The sequence below is a fragment of the Hippichthys cyanospilos genome, chromosome 7 (genome assembly GCF_059441005.1).
Source record: "Hippichthys cyanospilos isolate Australia breed blue-spotted pipefish chromosome 7, RoL_Hcya_1.0, whole genome shotgun sequence".
Lineage (NCBI taxonomy): Eukaryota > Metazoa > Chordata > Actinopteri > Syngnathiformes > Syngnathidae > Hippichthys > Hippichthys cyanospilos.
This window is the reverse complement of record NC_142375.1, coordinates 20157454-20174459: the sequence shown is the minus strand read 5'-3', so window position 1 is coordinate 20174459 and position 17006 is coordinate 20157454. Positions and strand designations below refer to the sequence as shown.

The following is a 17006-nucleotide window of genomic DNA, read 5'->3' as shown; positions in this document are numbered from 1 at the left end:
TCACAAACGTATCCCTGGATGTTTTCTACGCAAATGTGACGTCATTTTCAGGCGACAGCAAGTGACAAAATTGCTGGATTTCACTGCTAAATTCATACCCCACACGCACAATACTATTCAGAATGCTTTGTTTAAAGTTGTGGAGACGAATAGAAGATATCGCAAATTCTTTTTTTTTCTTTTTTTTTTACTTGCATTTCCCTTAAATGACGTATGTTTTGAATTCAAATGCCTGTCATTGCTATTCTTTTAGTTGTTAGTTTAGCATGGCTTAAACTGGGTCGATCAAGTTTAGAAACGACATAACACAAGTGAAACCTCTTATCACGGGACATAAACTGCGATTACAACCGCGTTCTTATGGCTATTATTCAAAATCGAAAGCGCAGAGTCCAAAATTGACAGCATTGTTTGTTTTTTTTTTATGTCACGCGGCTGACAACGCAGTGCAACAATCTGTAATGCGCATGCGCAAGAGGACGAGTGACAGGGAGTGACGTCACTCCGCGCACACATTCAGGCAAGCCCGGACACATTACTGAACTGGATTTACGTCGCTCCGCTTTACGAACGGGGAGGAGAGTTCGAATATAAATAAAAACAGCAGCACACGTGGATTGGAAAGATATTTTTGTTCGGATTTGTCAAAGTGGGCAGCCGGTTTTGCACGGGAGCGCGACGATGATGAGGATGGGGAGTCTGGAGGATGAGCTCACTTCGGCGGCTGCGACCGGGAACGCGGCCGAAGTGGAGCGGCTCCTCCGGGCAGGGGCGGACGTCAACGCGGTCAACCGGCTGGGCTACACCGCGCTGCAGGTCAGGAGGCGCACACTCATCTTGACTACCTATGCAATCTTTTATATAGCTTTCCGCCCTCAAATCTAAAGAAAAAAAGTCATTTTTATCAACAAGTCTTTACAAAAGTTAAAAAACAACAACAACAATAAAATGAAGGAATACTATAATAAATAAAGTCTTCGATTTGTCAAAATGCCAATCAAGATATTTGGAGTCTCTCCAAATCAAATGGTCCCTAAATTGCAGAGATTTCAGGTCATAAAAGATCATTCGAATCAATAAAAGTCGTGACTGGGAAAATGCAATGTGCGAAGCTAAAAGCTAAACCACACGTTTTCCTTTTTAAAGTCCATATACCGAAAAAAAAATTGAAAAATGTACTTAGCTCTTCAGCTCGTCTATTTTTACTTTAACGATAATACGGTGAAAATCCATCAAGGGTTCCTAATAAGATTTTGATGTTTGCTTGAGTGCAGGCACACAGTGCGACCATTTTGTGGAAAACACAAAATGAGATGTCGAAAACCCCAATACAACTGCATTCCTTTTGCAAAAAAAAATCTCTGAAGTTAAATAAATAAATACCGCATGTCTCTCACAATAATGCCTAATTTATTGTGAATATTCTACAGTCTATATATATCCAGTAGATACGGGGCAATAGGAGACAACTTTGCAAATTTTACAGGGGGACAAGAAAAGAATGAAAACATTAAGACTCAATATTGGTTCATTTTCATGCCAATTTCTATGTATGTGATTGTTTTAAAGGGTGAAATACAGATATAAAAACATAGAACTGACTATTATGCTGCAAATGCGTTTTGATTTTATTTTTTCAAAATGGAGGTTCGGGGTGTATAGAGGTAAAAAAAAATCATAGAAAATTTGACTTGATTTAGACATATCAAAAACTGTGCAACAGCCAATTTCTCATGAAAATTACATGAGTACAAACTGTATTAAATGATTCAAGTTTTGATTGTACATTATAAATGAATTTTTGAGGCCATTTATTTTTACAGGGGATTGAGAAAAGGATCAATAAAGGTCCAAGAAAACCAAGAAGCAAGACTGGTGTCAGTCCATTTTTCATTCAGTTTTCTATAAAATTTGAAGTGCAAAACACAGATGGTAACCGAATATTATGCTTTGTAAGCTTGTTTCACGTTTTTTTTTTTTTTTTTTTTTTTTTTACAAAGCGTCTTTCCTAGAGCTACGGAGTTGAAAAATTAGAAGGAAAAAAAATGTAACAAGAGTTCGACTCACTATTTCTCAGTGTACAATTAAAAGAAATGTAATTTGAAAATTTCACCATTATATTGGCCACCTAATGATGTAGTTATCCACAAAAAACTGCTATGTCAAGGTTTTCTGTTAAAGGTTGAGGCAAATTATGATTTTTTTTCCATACTTCTTATGCTGTCTTCCACACCTTTTTGATAGCATTGCAGGCCATGTCGAAAACTTATTTTAATAGATCCTGCAGTCCGCTAAAATGTGGCCCCCACGCCAAAGTTTGGACACTACTGATCTCTTTTATAAAGTATATTCATTCACATTTTTTTGTATGATGTAGATTGTTTATTTTAAGCTTTGGTATATTAAAAATGGTGTAAAGAGCCATTTTCTCAGTGACATTACTTGAGTACAAACATAAGAACTCTTTCAGTGCCAAGCGTTATCTTAAAAGGCATCCCCTAGATTGCAACCCGATTTCGAGCATTTTGACTTTCAAGGGACACTGAATATCATATCATCATATTGTACTACTTGTCTGTGTAGACCAGTGCAAAGCCCCCCAATATCACACAACAAACCAGAGGGAAGAAAAGTAGCTTTTACTCACGAGGAGAGCAGAGATGTGCACTTTCTCAGATCTCTTAAATGCACTCCTCGTCTGCTCCTCATTTATTAATTTAGTTAAAAAGCCATTGTTGCCCTTAATGAAGAAAGTTTTGATTGTACAATAGAAATGAATTCTTGTGGCCCATTTTTTTTATATTGTATTAATGTTCCCTAAAGGTCCAATTGTTCACATTTGTAAAGTTTGCCCTTTTCGCAGGTGATGATGATGGGCAGCACGCAGGTGGCCCGGCTGCTGCTGACGGGCGGCGCCAACCCCAACGTGGCGGACGCGCGCACCGGGAGCACCCCGCTGCACGACGCGGCCCGGACCGGCTTCGGGGACACCGCGCGGCTCCTGGTCCAGTTCGGAGCCTCACCGCAGACCAGAGACCACGAAAACTGCCGGTCCGTGGACGTGGCCCGGAAACACGGACACGCCCATGTCGTCGCCTTCCTGGAGTCACTGTGAAGGGTTTTTTATTTGTTGGTTTTTTTTCGTGTCCAGTTTTGATTTTATTTATTGGAGGACACCTCCTGAACTTTGTGGGACAAAATCCTGTTCGCTTACTATTTTCGGAATTTCAACTGGACTTTTTTTTTTTTTTTTTCAAATATTAGGCTACTTATTTATTAACTTTATTTGGACCTTACTTGAATGACTGAAATAATTGACTTATTTCAAGAAAAAAAAATAGTCCGCAATCAATGTTTATGAAGAAATTGCACTTTAACAGACTTTTTGTTTCTTCTATTCATTTAGAACCAGAAGAAAAGTATTTCATTTAGACAGGTTGGCGTAACAAAAAAAGTTTGCAGTTTAACGCAGGGGAAAAATCTAGCATGTTTTGCATAAACTTTATTTCCCAAACACCTTTTTGATTTTCATTTGGACTTTAATCTTTTATGATTCAGGAAGTGGCTTTTAAGGCTGCCAATTATGTGGGTGTGTGTATGCAGCATACAGAGTCAGCATTTAAAGAATAAAAGTGACTTTCAAACCTGTTTAACGCTCCCATTCCATGACTCGCTTTTGAGCATGTGACCGAATGTGAAGTTTGTTGCGCTCGCACACTTACGACGAAAAACGGCGCCCGTTGACGTGTCATATGGGAATCATCCGACAGAGACGTTTGAAAGTAAAACTAAAAATGTTTGCAAAGGAAATGTACATAATTGGGATTATTTTGACGTTCTTTTGTCTTAAAATGTCAAGTCGCTAAGGACATGGTAAATGAGTGCCGATATTTCGGATAGCCATAAAACTATTCGGTTAAAAACAACCCGATTATGTGCAAAAAAAATATTCGGGTTAATCCGACCAAAACATTCTGGACATGAGTCATATTTAGTTGGCCATTTTTTGACCCGGAATTGGGATATTTTTACCCCGATCGCTTTTACAATGTAGACATTTCCGTCAGAGTTGGTTAAATAAATAACCCAATCATGGGTCAAAATATGACCCAAAAATGGTTATTTTTGACCCAGCTGTTTTTAGAATGTAGAAATTTTACTGATAAAAATAGTAAATAAGCCAATTACTGGTCATCAAAAATGACTTGCTCAATATTTGAATTGCTTAGACCCAATTTTCTGGGGTGTTTTCAACACACACACAAAACAACCCCAAAAAAATGGTTATGTTCAAGATAATCTAGAAAATACACACAAACATGGGTTAAATTGACCCAATATTGGGCGAGTCTTTTTTTTTTTTTAACCCATAATTGGCTTACTTTTGACTTAGAAGAATATGGCAAAATTTATTTTGGACCACCATGATCCAAATATTGGGTCAGTCTTTTTTTTTTTTTTTCCTCACCCACTTGTTTTTGGAGTGAAAGAAATTGCTACACTCTAAAAACAAAAATTTGCAAATTATTATTGTTCTATACAAAATAACCCAATTTTAAATATGTCCTGTAACAAATTACTGATTTTTTTTTTTTTTGGTTTGTTTTGTGCAAAACAGGGTGCGCCTTATAATCCGGTGCGCCTTATATATGGAAAGAGTTTTAAAATATGTCATTAATTGAGGGTGCGCCTTATAATCCGGTGCGCCTTATATATGGAAAAGGTTTTATAATATGTCATTAATTGAGGGTGCGCCTTATAATCCGGTGCGCCTTATATATGGAAAGAGTTTTAAAATGTCATTAATTGAGGGTGCGCCTTATAATCCGGTGCGCCTTATATATGGAAAGAGTTTTAAAATATGTCATTAATTGGGGGTGCGCCTTATAATCCGGTGCGCCTTATATATGGAAAGGGTTTTATAATATGTCATTAGTTGAGGGTGCGCCTTATAATCCGGTGCGCCTTATATATGGAAAGTTTTAAAATATGTCATTAATTGAGGGTGCACCTTATAATCCGGTGCGCCTTATATATGGAAAAGGTTTTATAATATGTCATTAATTGAGGGTGGGCCTTATAATCCGGTGCGCCTTATAGTGCGAAAAATACGGTACTTTTAATGTATAGTACATATGGTACTGTATGTATATTATTGATACAGTATGCTCTGGTGAAAAAACGAGTTGTTTATTTTTTTTTTATGTAGAGGGAAGCAACAACGACAGATCTTATTACGGATATAGTTCCAGAGATGAGGATGATTCAGTCCAAAAAAAAAAAAAGTGTACATTAATAAGAAGACAATTACAAAAAAACGAAATGACTACGGCATACAAAAATAACATCTAGTGAAAATGTCCAATTGAAATGAGAGTGAGAGAAGTCCTTGCTTGTTGGTGATATAAAACCACAACGGATCCCAGGGACTAATTTCAAATGACTTAAGAGGACATGCTTGGTTTTCATTTCATCAATGATGACAGACCCACATGTGAGCAGCGTATCCGTTCCTTTTTTCCGGGCGTGTCAATGTTTGGGCAACATTACCGCCGACTGGGCCATGGCCTACAGCACAGTAAACACATTTATTATCATCATCAACATGTTTGCGTTTACACAAAGGCAGAAGCACTTGTATAACATTGTTCAAAAAACTGTTCGCTGCCTTTCAAACTCAACGGATAAAAAAATAAAATTAGCGTTTTTATTATGATGAAAGCAGTCAATCACTCAGTGCATATCTGTGGTTCTCAAATGGGGGTTCTGGTACCCCTGGGGGTACTTGAAGGAACTCCAGGGGGTACTCGAGATTTTAAACAGCGCAAACATGAAAAAATCCTTTAAAAATATTTATTGAATTAACTCAGGAAAATATAAGTTCATAAAATATTTTTTTAATGTTCAGTAGGTTATTCAATTTCATTATTGTAAAAGCTCTCCCCCATACCAGAATGGTTCGGACCAACTTGTCATGTGCCGCTACTCGTCACCTGTCATTTAATGATTTATTTCTACTATGACCTCAAAAGAGGATACTTTAAGTTGACTATTTGTATGTGGACAAATATTTATTTATAAATATTTATTTTTGAGAACAGGTCTGACACTTTATGTTGATTACTTTTTGTGGACAAATATTTATTATTAATTAAGTTAACAATTTATTTTTATGAACAGATCTGTACTGTAACCAGAAAACAGGACACTTTATTTGTAATATTTTTTTGGGAACAAATATTTATTTACAATTATTTCTTTTTGAGAATCGGTCTGACACAATGTTGCTTATGTTTCGTGGACAAATATTTATGAATAATTAAGTTAATGATTTATTTTTATGAACAGATCTCTAATGCAACCCCAAAACATGACGCTTTATGTTTAATATTTTTTGTGAACAAATATTTATTTACAATTATTTCTTTTTTAGAATAGGTCTGACGCAATGTTGATTATTTATGAATAATTAAGTTAATTATTTCTTTTTATGAATAGACACTTTATGTTTAATATTTTTCTGTGGACAAATATTTATTTCGATTTTTTTAGAACAGGTCACACAAATATTTATTAATTATTTGTTTTTAACACTTTTTTGGATTATCCAAAAGGACACTTTAGCTTGATTATTTTTTTGTGGAACGATGCAAATAAAGTTTTAAAGAGTCTAAAGTTTTTTTGGCATGTTTTAAGTTTTTTTTTTTACATTAACCCAAAATGCTTTGCACTGGTTAAGGGGTTCTTGGCTGAAAAAATATTTCACAGGGGGCACATCACTGAAAAAAAGGTTAAGAACCACTGTGTTAGGTTATTAAAATAAATGCATTCATTAAGCCTTGACAAATGACAACATTTTGTTTGCGTTATTTATCATGCATTGAGTGGCTCAATATCGGCCAAAAAAAACGGTGAAAAGCTTACTTTCAAAGATGTTCTGGTGTGGCTCCAGTCCATTTGGCTGATCTGCGGTATGACCGTCAGCAGGATGCTGCTGGCTTTGTTGGCGTTTTCCTTCATGGTCTTCAGCACGTTGTCAACGCAGACCTGCAGAGCGGAAGGAGACACGTCAAAGGCAAACCTTCCTGGGGGTGTCGGCCCAACTGATATGACCCCAAGAGAACCGTCACGACTCATCCGGGTCACGAAAGAACACCGAAAAACAGAATAACGATTCGGCAAAACCAAAATAAGGTTCAAATCTGAATTTGAACCTAATTGAGATGCTGTGGTGTGACCCGAAATGGACAGTTCTTGCTCAAAAAAAATAGTTGAAAAAATTCTTCAAAGAAGATTGGTCCAAAATATCTCCACAGTGGCGAGAAAGGCTAATTAACAATAATCACAAATGTCTGATTTCACTCATTACTGCAAAAGGTGACAGATTTCACGACACAATAAACCAACTTCAAAATGCAAACAAAAAGAAAAAAGCATGATTTAGAAACTGCATTTTATATAACCTTGGGTGTTCTGGGGGTGGTATTAATATTGGTTTGATGAAATCATACTTCTGCAAGTGATAAATATGAAAAAAAACACAAAAATCAAGACGGGCGCAAATATTTTTTCATGGGACTGTATTTAACCCTATGTGCACGCTTTGCAAACTAAACACACTGATTTTTTTCCCCGTAATTTTGTAAATGCTTTTAGGGGTGTAGTAATTCAAGTTATTTATGATTTTTTTTCTTTCAACCACTCTCATTGTTCAGTGGCATCAGTTCTATCCATTCATATGTCGGTTAAATTTAAACAAAACATTGAAAGATGATATGTTCTGTCTTTCTAGTAGGGCGTGATGATGACACTTTAAAAAAATAGGCATTAACTGGTCTTTACTGCCACCTACTGTCTTGAAGTAAAATACAAGTCAACAAAGAATTTTCAGTTTGCTGACATGTTTTGACTGCCACTCAACAGAATGTCGCAGAAATCGCAGAAAAATCAATGTCATAAATCCTACTAAAATGCATCTCATAAATTGTCATTATAATGGTTTTATATGGTCCAAATTTTGGACAATCATTATGTTTGTACACAAAATCTCACACCTTCACCTTGCACCTTGTTTTAATTTTCTACTGAAATTTCAACTACCTAGTCGCCCCGCCCCCCTTGAAACTTTTATGAGATTAAAAAAATAATAATAATAAATCAAAGGGCTTTCCATAATTTGTACCATAATGCCACAATATTAAAAGAAATCCCTGAAAACTTTCCTTTGAGCGCTGAATATCATAGACGGGTGACAAATTATCAGTCCGGGCGCTGTCGTTTGCGTGTCAATACATTGAACTTCCTGCCACTGCAGCGCAAAAAAAAACAAACAAAAAAAAAAAGAGAGCGCGATTAGTTTTCCGAGTACGATGCTCGCCATGGAGGCGTGCAGTGCAGCGGTGGTATCAAAGTGAGCAATAAAGCCCTGATAATGCAGCGGTCGCGCCGCGCGTGGGCGGCTTTCATCGATCCGAGCCCTGTCGGCTCCCTAAGTTCCGCCGCTGACCTCTTTCCACTGACTTCTATCCCTTCCTTTCGCCACATCCTTCCGCCGGCTTCGCAGCTACCTCCTGACCCCCCCCGCCCCCGACTGCTCGATCCGCTAGCCTCCATCCGGCGTGAGCCATGCCGGGTGACTCACAATGACTCATGAAAATTCTTGCTGCAATGTCTTCATCCTGGCAAAGCAGCATGAAGACAAGCGTTGAGTTTGCGACACAAATAAAAGGAGCGGAAAGTCAGCCGAGGTCACGGCCGCAGATGGAAGCAGCGTTTTGAAAATCCTAAAATTTAACTGTCTATAGATGCCACAAGATCACTTTTATCAAGCGAGAAACCCTTTACTCAGTTATAGTTGGGAACACCTTCTAGAAATTCAAGAAATTCCAACTTTGGAAAGTCATGACGGATCATAAAAAGCATCACCAAACCATCAAGCTGACAGAGAAAAAAATACTAAGAAAATCTTCATTAATTAACCGGAGCAAAAAGTGCCTATTTTGAAAAATCTAAATAAAACGTAAAAGAAATAAATCTAGATAAATAAATCTAGATAAAACGTTTATTTGTTTATTTATTTATTTTGTGTGTACCAAATTATTTCATCAGTATATCTTCATGTTGATGATGCATTCATTTCCAACACAGGATATTTTTTTTTACTCGTGGGGAATTTTTCATTTATTTTTTAACTGATTAATTACACTGGTTGATAAAACAAAGGTGCCGCAAACCTTTTATGTGTCCTCGAAATGAAGCTCATAGGTTCGTTTCAAAAATATCAGAAATGGTCCAAGACAGGCAACACATACATTTATTTTAAATCAAACATAAAAACTTTCCCACCAACTCACCAAATTTATAACTTCACATAGTTTTTTTTGTCTATCCTTTATGATTATCATAAACTGTGTTGTTATTACTTCCGGTATGAATAGTTTTGTGCAGATGAAGTATTAGAAGAAAAAAAAAGAGAACAAAGCACAAGGAAGGGAAAAAAAGAAAACAGATAAAGATAACGAAAAGAAAATGAAAAAGGAAAAAAGAAAAGCTGAAGCTAAAAGCAAAAAAAGCAAAAAAGCAGAACACAAGATAAAAGAAAGCAAAAAAGAAAGAAATGGAAAGAGGAAAAAAGAAACAAAGCACAAGAAACAGGAAGAAAGTAAAATGCAGAAAAGCAAAGAAAAAGAAAAAGGAAAAGAAGGAAATTAGAAGAAAAAGAAAGGAGAAAAAGAAAAGCCGAAAAAGTAGAGTATAAAAAAAGCAAAAGGAAAGAAAAAAGAAACAAAGCAAGGAAGGAAAAAGAAAAAAATGAAAAAATAACAGAAAAAGCAAAGAAAAAAGAAAGAAGGAATAAAGAAAAAGCACAAGAAAAAAAGAGGGAATAAAGAAAAAGCACAAGAAAAAGAATTAGACAAGAAGGAAAGCAGACGAAAAAAGAAAATCAGAAAAAGCAGAACGCAAAAGAAAGAAAAAGAAAGAAACAAAGCACAAGAAATAGGAAACAATAAAAAAGAAAAAAAGCAGAAAATAGAAGAAAAAAAGCAGAAAAGAAAAAAAGATAAAAATCAGAAGAATAAAGAAAGAGAAAAGAAGGGAAAAAAGAGGAAGCAGAAAAATCAGAATACAAAAAAGAAAGCAAAAGAGCAGAGAAAAGCAAAAAAGCAGAAGAAAAAGAGTGAAGGAAAAAGAAAAAGCAGAGGACAAAAGAAAAGAAAGAAAGCAGAAGAAAAAGAACAAGTAAAAGAAGAAAAAGGAAAACCAATCGACCTCTAATATTTTCACTTTCATTTGAAAAACAATATTCGTGAAAACCTTTTCCTGAGGTCCAAGGCAAAGTAAAAGTAAGCCTCAGTCCAGCGGTTTGAAAAATGCTCTAAATTTTGCAACTGGCGAAATCTCACGTGACAAACTTTATACGAAAACAAAAGTAAACACTGACGCCCGAGGAGCAAAGTCAACCAACCGGACGAGAAAATTAAAAAAAAAAAAAATCAACTCACCGCCTCCTCGTGCTCCTTCCAGCAGTCGTAGTCGGTCGCCATGGCGATGCTGGCGTAGCACAAGCCCGCCTCCTTGGCCAGGACCACCTCGGGCACCGTGGTCATGTTGATGACGTCGGCGCCCCAGCGCCGGAACATCAGGCTCTCGGCCCGCGACGAGAAGCGGGGCCCCTCGATGCTCAGCACCGTGCCCCCCGCGTGGCACTTGATGCCCAGGCTGCGCGCCACTTCCACCAGCGACTGGGAGGGGGCGACAAAACGCCTTGCTGGCTACTTTCCTTCGCTACCGGTGACGCTTTAGGACGTCGAAGGGACGCTTTTACTTGGCTTTGCTATTACCGTGTAGTATAATTGCAAAATATTAACGATTGGCATCGTTTTTTTTTTATTTCGGGCGCTTTGAGGCACTTGGTTATTTTTTCAGTTTGAGATTAACCTGCAACCTGTTTGAAATTTGTAAAAAAAAAAAGTTTTAAACGGTTGTTGAAATGTCATTGTTTTTTGGATTTGGGTATGCTTATACGATCTCGATTGATAATAACCTATTTTAAACTGGGCAGGACCCTTTTCAGGGGGGGGGGGTGTTACTGGTTCCAAATTTAAATTAAATTTATTTTAAATTTAAATTTAAAACAAAAACAAAAAAACTGGTACTTAATTGGATGTTTACAGTGTCTTTGCAAGGTTTTTTTTTTTTTTTTTGGGGTGGGGGGGTTAGGGCTGTTCTGCGAGTCCCTCTGGGGGGGCCGCAAGATGATGCGGGGGGGGGGGGGTTACAGGCAAAAGGCTTTGTTTTCCATTTAAAGTGTAAATGCAATAAAATACAGATTGGTATCATTTTTTTTTAATTTTAGGCAACTTGATTTTTTTTTCTTCAGTTTTAGACTAACCTATAACCTGTAGCAATGCTCTAAAACTAGTGTGGGGGGGTTGTCACTGGTTCCAAAGAAACTGGTACTTAATTGGATGTTTACAGTGTCTTTGCAAGGTTTTTTTTGGGGGGGTCGGGGCTGTTCTGCGAGCCCCTCTGGGCGCCGCAAGACGATGCCAGGGGGTGACCACAGGCAAAAGGCTTTGTTTTGCCATTTAAAGTGTAAATGCAATAAAATACAGATTGGTATCTTTTTTTTTTTTATTATTTTAGGCAACTTGATTTTTTTTTCTTCAGTTTTAGACTAACCTATAACCTGTAGGAATGCTCTAAAAACTAGTGATGAGTTGTTTTGTATTGCTTTTTTGTAAATGTTAAAAATGATAGCAGTTTTAACAATAATTTCACAATTTTAATGTATAATAACCTTGTTTAAGTTTTCTCTTTTCTGCGGTGGCTTAGAAAAAATAATTGAAAAAGACATGAACGCGCTAACCCATTCACTGGCATTGACGGATATATAATTTAGGAAAACTATTTTAAATGAACTGGCAATGAATGAATTAATAAAAAATGAGAAAAAAATCTAATAAAAACATTGAATTTAGGGGGGGGCGGGTTCATCCAAATAAAGCTTACCTCTCTGGTCCTGTTGCAGAAAGGCTCAGCCATGGGAATGTGACACACGCCCGGAGGACTGGTCGCCCGCCCGTCGTAAAGCGTCTGAGCTCTCTTGGTGGTCCTGTAAGAACACAATTCATTCCTTTACCTTCATTAGAACACCTTATTTTTTTGTAGTTTTTGTTTATGTTGTTTTTCTTTGGCTATTTACTGAAAAATTCACCTAATCGCTGAATATTTCTGTCGTCTTTCAGTAACACCACAAGATGTCATGAAATTTTAGTAACTAGGAAGATTTGAGCACTTTTAAGATCTTTGTGTGTAGGGATGAGGTAAATTTAGATTTGGTTGTTCACGGAAAGTTATGTAAGCATTTTTTAATGTTTTTGCGCTCCAAAATTGTACTTTGTGGTTGTTAGAATAATGGCGTATAAATTATTCCATATTTGCGATGCAATCACTTGGTATGTTTGATGCATTTGGTTGATTTTTTTAATGTAATCAGTATGTTGGTAGATTAGGATGAATGTTTTCTGTTACTGTTGGTTGAGAAAAAGAGGAATTGACGCGTTTCAAGCATTTGCAAAAAAAAAATTCGCGAGTTGACCAAAAGGCAAAAAGCAGAACGGGCAAAACGCCTTTTCTCCTTTTTGGTGTATAGTTTCTCACAAATGGCCAACAGGTGAAGCTGACAGTGCAAAAATTAAACTCCAGTATTGACAACTAAAATATTGGCAATTTTTTTTACACATTTGGGTTTTTTCTGCTATTTATCTTTTGTAGTTTCTTTTGTTAAAAAATATATAGGTAAAATTTCTGATTTTTGACTTGTCCAATTTAGGAGGAAAAATATCAAGAAAAATGGTGAGGTAAACCTGCAATATGTTCAATAATAGGTTGATTTTTTTTTTTTTAATTTAGCAAATAAAATTGCTGTTTTTTGATTGGTGTGATTTACGAGGCAGGAAAATTGCAAGAAAATAGCAATGTAAATCTGCACTGGAAAAGGTCCATAAATGAAAATCTGCAATAGAATGAAGCTGCAGTAGCCAAAATCTGCAAAGTAGATATTGAACGTTCTTTTTTTTTTGCTTTTGTTCCATTTTTGTATTTTGTTTCTTATGTTCTATTTTTTTTCGTCTTGTCCAACATGGAATAAAAATATCAAGAAAAATAGCGAGTTAAACCTGTAATAGAAATGATCATGAATGAAAATCTATGTATTAAGTCGCTTTTTTTTGTTTGTTTTTTTTGACTGGTCTGATTTATAAGGAAGAAAAAATTTCAAAGTAAACCGGTAATGCAAAAATTTCTGGTCATAAGGAAAATCCGCAACATGAAGCCCCGATAACCAAAACGTGAAGTAGCGAGGGAACACGCTAACAGGTTATCTTCTCACAAGTCATCCGAGAAACGTGAGACAAGCAGGAAGAAGATTTCTCAAACGTTTAGCGACGTATATTCGTAGTAAAATTCCTAAGCGTCATCACATCGCCTGAGGTAAAATGTCACAATTTACTTTTTTTTTTTTTTTTAAACGCTCACTGTCGACACGGAAAAAGCATCAGGCAGGTGTCATGCCGACGGAAGTGAAAGGAAATGTAAACAAATAATTGCAATGGAGGAGAGAAGAAGAAAAAAAAAGGATCAGGCACAACAAGTTCCTTCCTGCACCACCCTGTCACTTTTAAAACATGGTAACATGAATCATGTCACCGAGATGTGTGAGAACACGTTGGAATAATTACGGGCCTCACGTGCAATAAATACAACCACGCACAAATTTTTTCTCTTTTTTCTCGTAAAAAAAACAACAAAACAAAACATAAATTACTGTTGTGTCAAAGTCAATATCGCTGCACATTATAGCACTGCCCATATAGGCCCAAAATCGTATAACGTAACTTAGTTTGAAGATTACGATTCAATTCACGTTGAAGACAGTATAGCCCCGAGCCATTTGATGAAAAATTCACCTAGTTGCAGTTTTGTGCTCTCTCAAATGGCCTAAAGCAGGATGGTCAAACTCAGTTTATCGTGGGCCATTTTGTAGTTATATTTTCTTTCGGAAGGCTGGCATGACGTTGAAGTCATATCAATTTGAAGTGTGTTCGTCACACACTTTGCTAGTTTTGAAATCAGAGGCTTCAAAACTGTTCTCATAAATGTTCTAAAAAATAAATACCGTATTATCCGCACTATAAGGCGCACACTCAATTAATGACATATTTAAAAACGTTTTCCATATATAAGGTGCACCGGATTATAAGGATTATGACATATTTTAAAGGCATATTTTCAATCACAATGTAGTAATACTCAAAGTAATAAAAATAATAACTCAAATAATAACTCTAAACTCTCAATATGAGCAACCTTGTTCAACTGCAAACACACAAAAGAAACAGCTAAAACTTACTTTATCACGTCATTCCCCATCTACCAATCACAATCTCAATATTGATCCATATATAAGGCGCACCCGATTAAAAGGCGCACCATCAGCTTTTTTTTTAAAAAAAATAAGGCTTTTAGGTGCGCCTACGGTAATTATTTGTCCGCAGAGAAATATTCAACTGAATGTCCCCTTTTGGGATCATAGTAGAGATGTGTTCACAAAAATAAATCATTAACTTGACAGGTAACGAGAGGTGGAACATGGCAAGTTGGGTCGAACCATTCTAGAGGGGGAGAATCTGGCTTTTTACAATAATGAACTTAAATAACCTACTGAACATAAAATTGGTTTTATAAACTTACTGCATATTTTCCTGAAACAATTAATTGAGTCAATATGTATTTTTACAGGATTTTTGCAGGTTTGTTTTCATCAAAAATCTCGAGTACTTTCTGAAGTTCCCCAGGGGTACCAGAACCCCCCCATTTGAGAACCACTGATTTCATATTAAGCCAATTGAGCACTGCGGTGATAACTGTGACCATTGGGTGGCAGTGTTGCCTTACACACTACACATACATTACATACTTGTAATTCTAAATAAGGGATGGAAATTAAGCTTTCATTTGATACTATCCAAATTTACAGACACAATATTCTGATGTGAAATGTACTTATTTACCTTTTCACTTCAACTTGCAAATTTTGACGGACTTACCGGTCAATGAATTGATCTATGATGACGATATCGCCAGGCTGGATCTCCTCCCGCAGAGATCCGCACGCCGTGGTGACCAGCAGATGTGTGCAACCCTCTTCCCTTAGCGCCCAGATGTTGGCCTGGTAGTTGATGTTAGATGGCATGATGGTGTGTTGTCTCCCATGCCTGGAGGAGGAAATTATGTAAAATATACTTTGGGAATAAAACTTGACTTTTATGGTTGAAATTTTGGGGCTAATATACTGTGTGGTGCTGAGGGAGCCAAATGTTTTTTTTTTCAAGGTGATAATTCATATAATAAGCATGACAATGAATGAAACTATTGTAATAGTACAGTGTTCCCCTGTTTTATCGCAGAGGTTGAGTTCCCAAAAATACAGAAACTAAACGAAATCTACAATGTTTTAGTTTTTGTTCCGTCTTTTTTATAGTTTGATTCTTTTGTTACGAAAAGAATACATCAAGTCAATATGAAGTTGATTTTTTTCTTTATTTTTAATAAAGTAAACCGCTATTTGTGACTGCTCTGATTTAAAAGTACGAAAAATTGCAGGAAAAAGGTTATGCTCGTAAATGAAAATCCGCGACAGAAAGAAGACGCCATAACCGAACTCCGATGTAGTGACCAGTTAAAGCCACTAGATGGTGCTATCACAATTTAACTCAGCCAAACTAGATGACCGAAATGATTGCTTCACGTACATTTAGAAAACGCAAAAATGAGTGATACGGTATTTGATATGTCTTACCTTGCCAGGAGGACACATTCGACATTTTTTATTTTCCCCAAAATCAAGGCATCTGATGGCTGCCAAGAAAACAAGATTGATAGAACAAACAAAAAGAAATCACAGAAAAAGATGGAATTTCATGGGTAAAATTTAGAATGGCAAAAACAAGACAAACCTTTCCATACGGCGTGTCAACATAACGTTCGACTCTTCCCTCCAGAATATCAGGATCGTCCAGACCCGAACCTCCGATTATTCCAATCTACAAAGTTAAAACAAAAAAAGCAGATTGTTATTTTCTTAATTTGCCAGACATATTCAATTCCGATGCGTAGTAGTGTGCTTTTATTTTGAAAAGTCGTCTTGACAAGCGCGTCAACGCAGAAGCGTCTTTGCTTGAGCGTCAACGACCCGTAAAATTGCCCTCGCAATTATAATAAAAACCAACATGCGAAAATAACACCAAACAAGACATGTCTGCTTGTCCCTGCTGCAGATCTCAAATTAAGCATCATGTTGAGTTTTGCTGCTCACTGCTCTGTTGTTAGCACGTTTACGCACCCATCGTCTGCTCACATATGGAAAAATACATAAATACGTTTACATAGATATATTTTTACCTTAACGGGTGCCGAAGAAGCCATGGTGGAACTAATTTATCACGAGAATATTAAAGGAAATTGCGAGGCGAGTTAGTTAGAGCTTCTGCAGTACTTCACGTGCATGGGAAAAGAACATTCTCTTCCTGGTTACGTGCAACCTTCAAAATAAAATCGAGGCGCAAAAACCGGATGTTCCGGGTTGATAAAGCAGGAAGTTTTAGAATCACGATAGTACAGTATTATTGTCTCTCCTCCAAGCTTTTTTTTTATTTTTTTTTAAGATATAATAAACTAAAACCTTCTTGAGTTCTTAATAAACAGCAGTATTAAAGTTCAACAATTAACATGATCTTCAAGATGGACATTTGTGAGGCAGATGAGATTAAAATAAAAGCAGGACTACTTAGATAAACCGAAAACTGGAATTAATCTTTAAAAATATTTAGCCTCTGACCTGTTTTTCTGTGCTCACCACCACCACCCACACTTCCTCTTGCAGAACTTTCGACTTCTTCCTTTTCAAAATTCACAATTTTCAAGACAATTTAAGTCGTTCCCCA

At 36.6% G+C, this 17006-nt stretch overlaps 2 protein-coding genes across 2 annotated transcripts; one reads left to right on the top strand and one right to left on the bottom strand.

The window, feature by feature from the left end:
* The first annotated feature begins 456 nt into the window (after nucleotides 1-456).
* cdkn2a/b (cyclin-dependent kinase inhibitor 2A/B (p15, inhibits CDK4)) lies at nucleotides 457-3648 on the top strand. The gene is made up of 2 exons (XM_088419584.1): nucleotides 457-816; nucleotides 2864-3648. Exons 1-2 carry the CDS (start codon nucleotides 682-684, stop codon nucleotides 3113-3115), a joined length of 387 nt encoding a protein of 128 aa, XP_088275710.1. The 5' UTR covers nucleotides 457-681; the 3' UTR covers nucleotides 3116-3648.
* A 1521-nt stretch (nucleotides 3649-5169) lies between these two features.
* mtap (methylthioadenosine phosphorylase) lies at nucleotides 5170-16609 on the bottom strand. The gene is made up of 8 exons (XM_088419615.1): nucleotides 16465-16609; nucleotides 16020-16106; nucleotides 15863-15921; nucleotides 15111-15278; nucleotides 12013-12115; nucleotides 10503-10742; nucleotides 6925-7047; nucleotides 5170-5568 (listed from the first exon to the last, which is right to left on the bottom strand). Exons 1-8 carry the CDS (start codon nucleotides 16486-16488, stop codon nucleotides 5530-5532), a joined length of 843 nt encoding a protein of 280 aa, XP_088275741.1. The 5' UTR covers nucleotides 16489-16609; the 3' UTR covers nucleotides 5170-5529.
* Nucleotides 16610-17006: the final 397 nt, after the last annotated feature.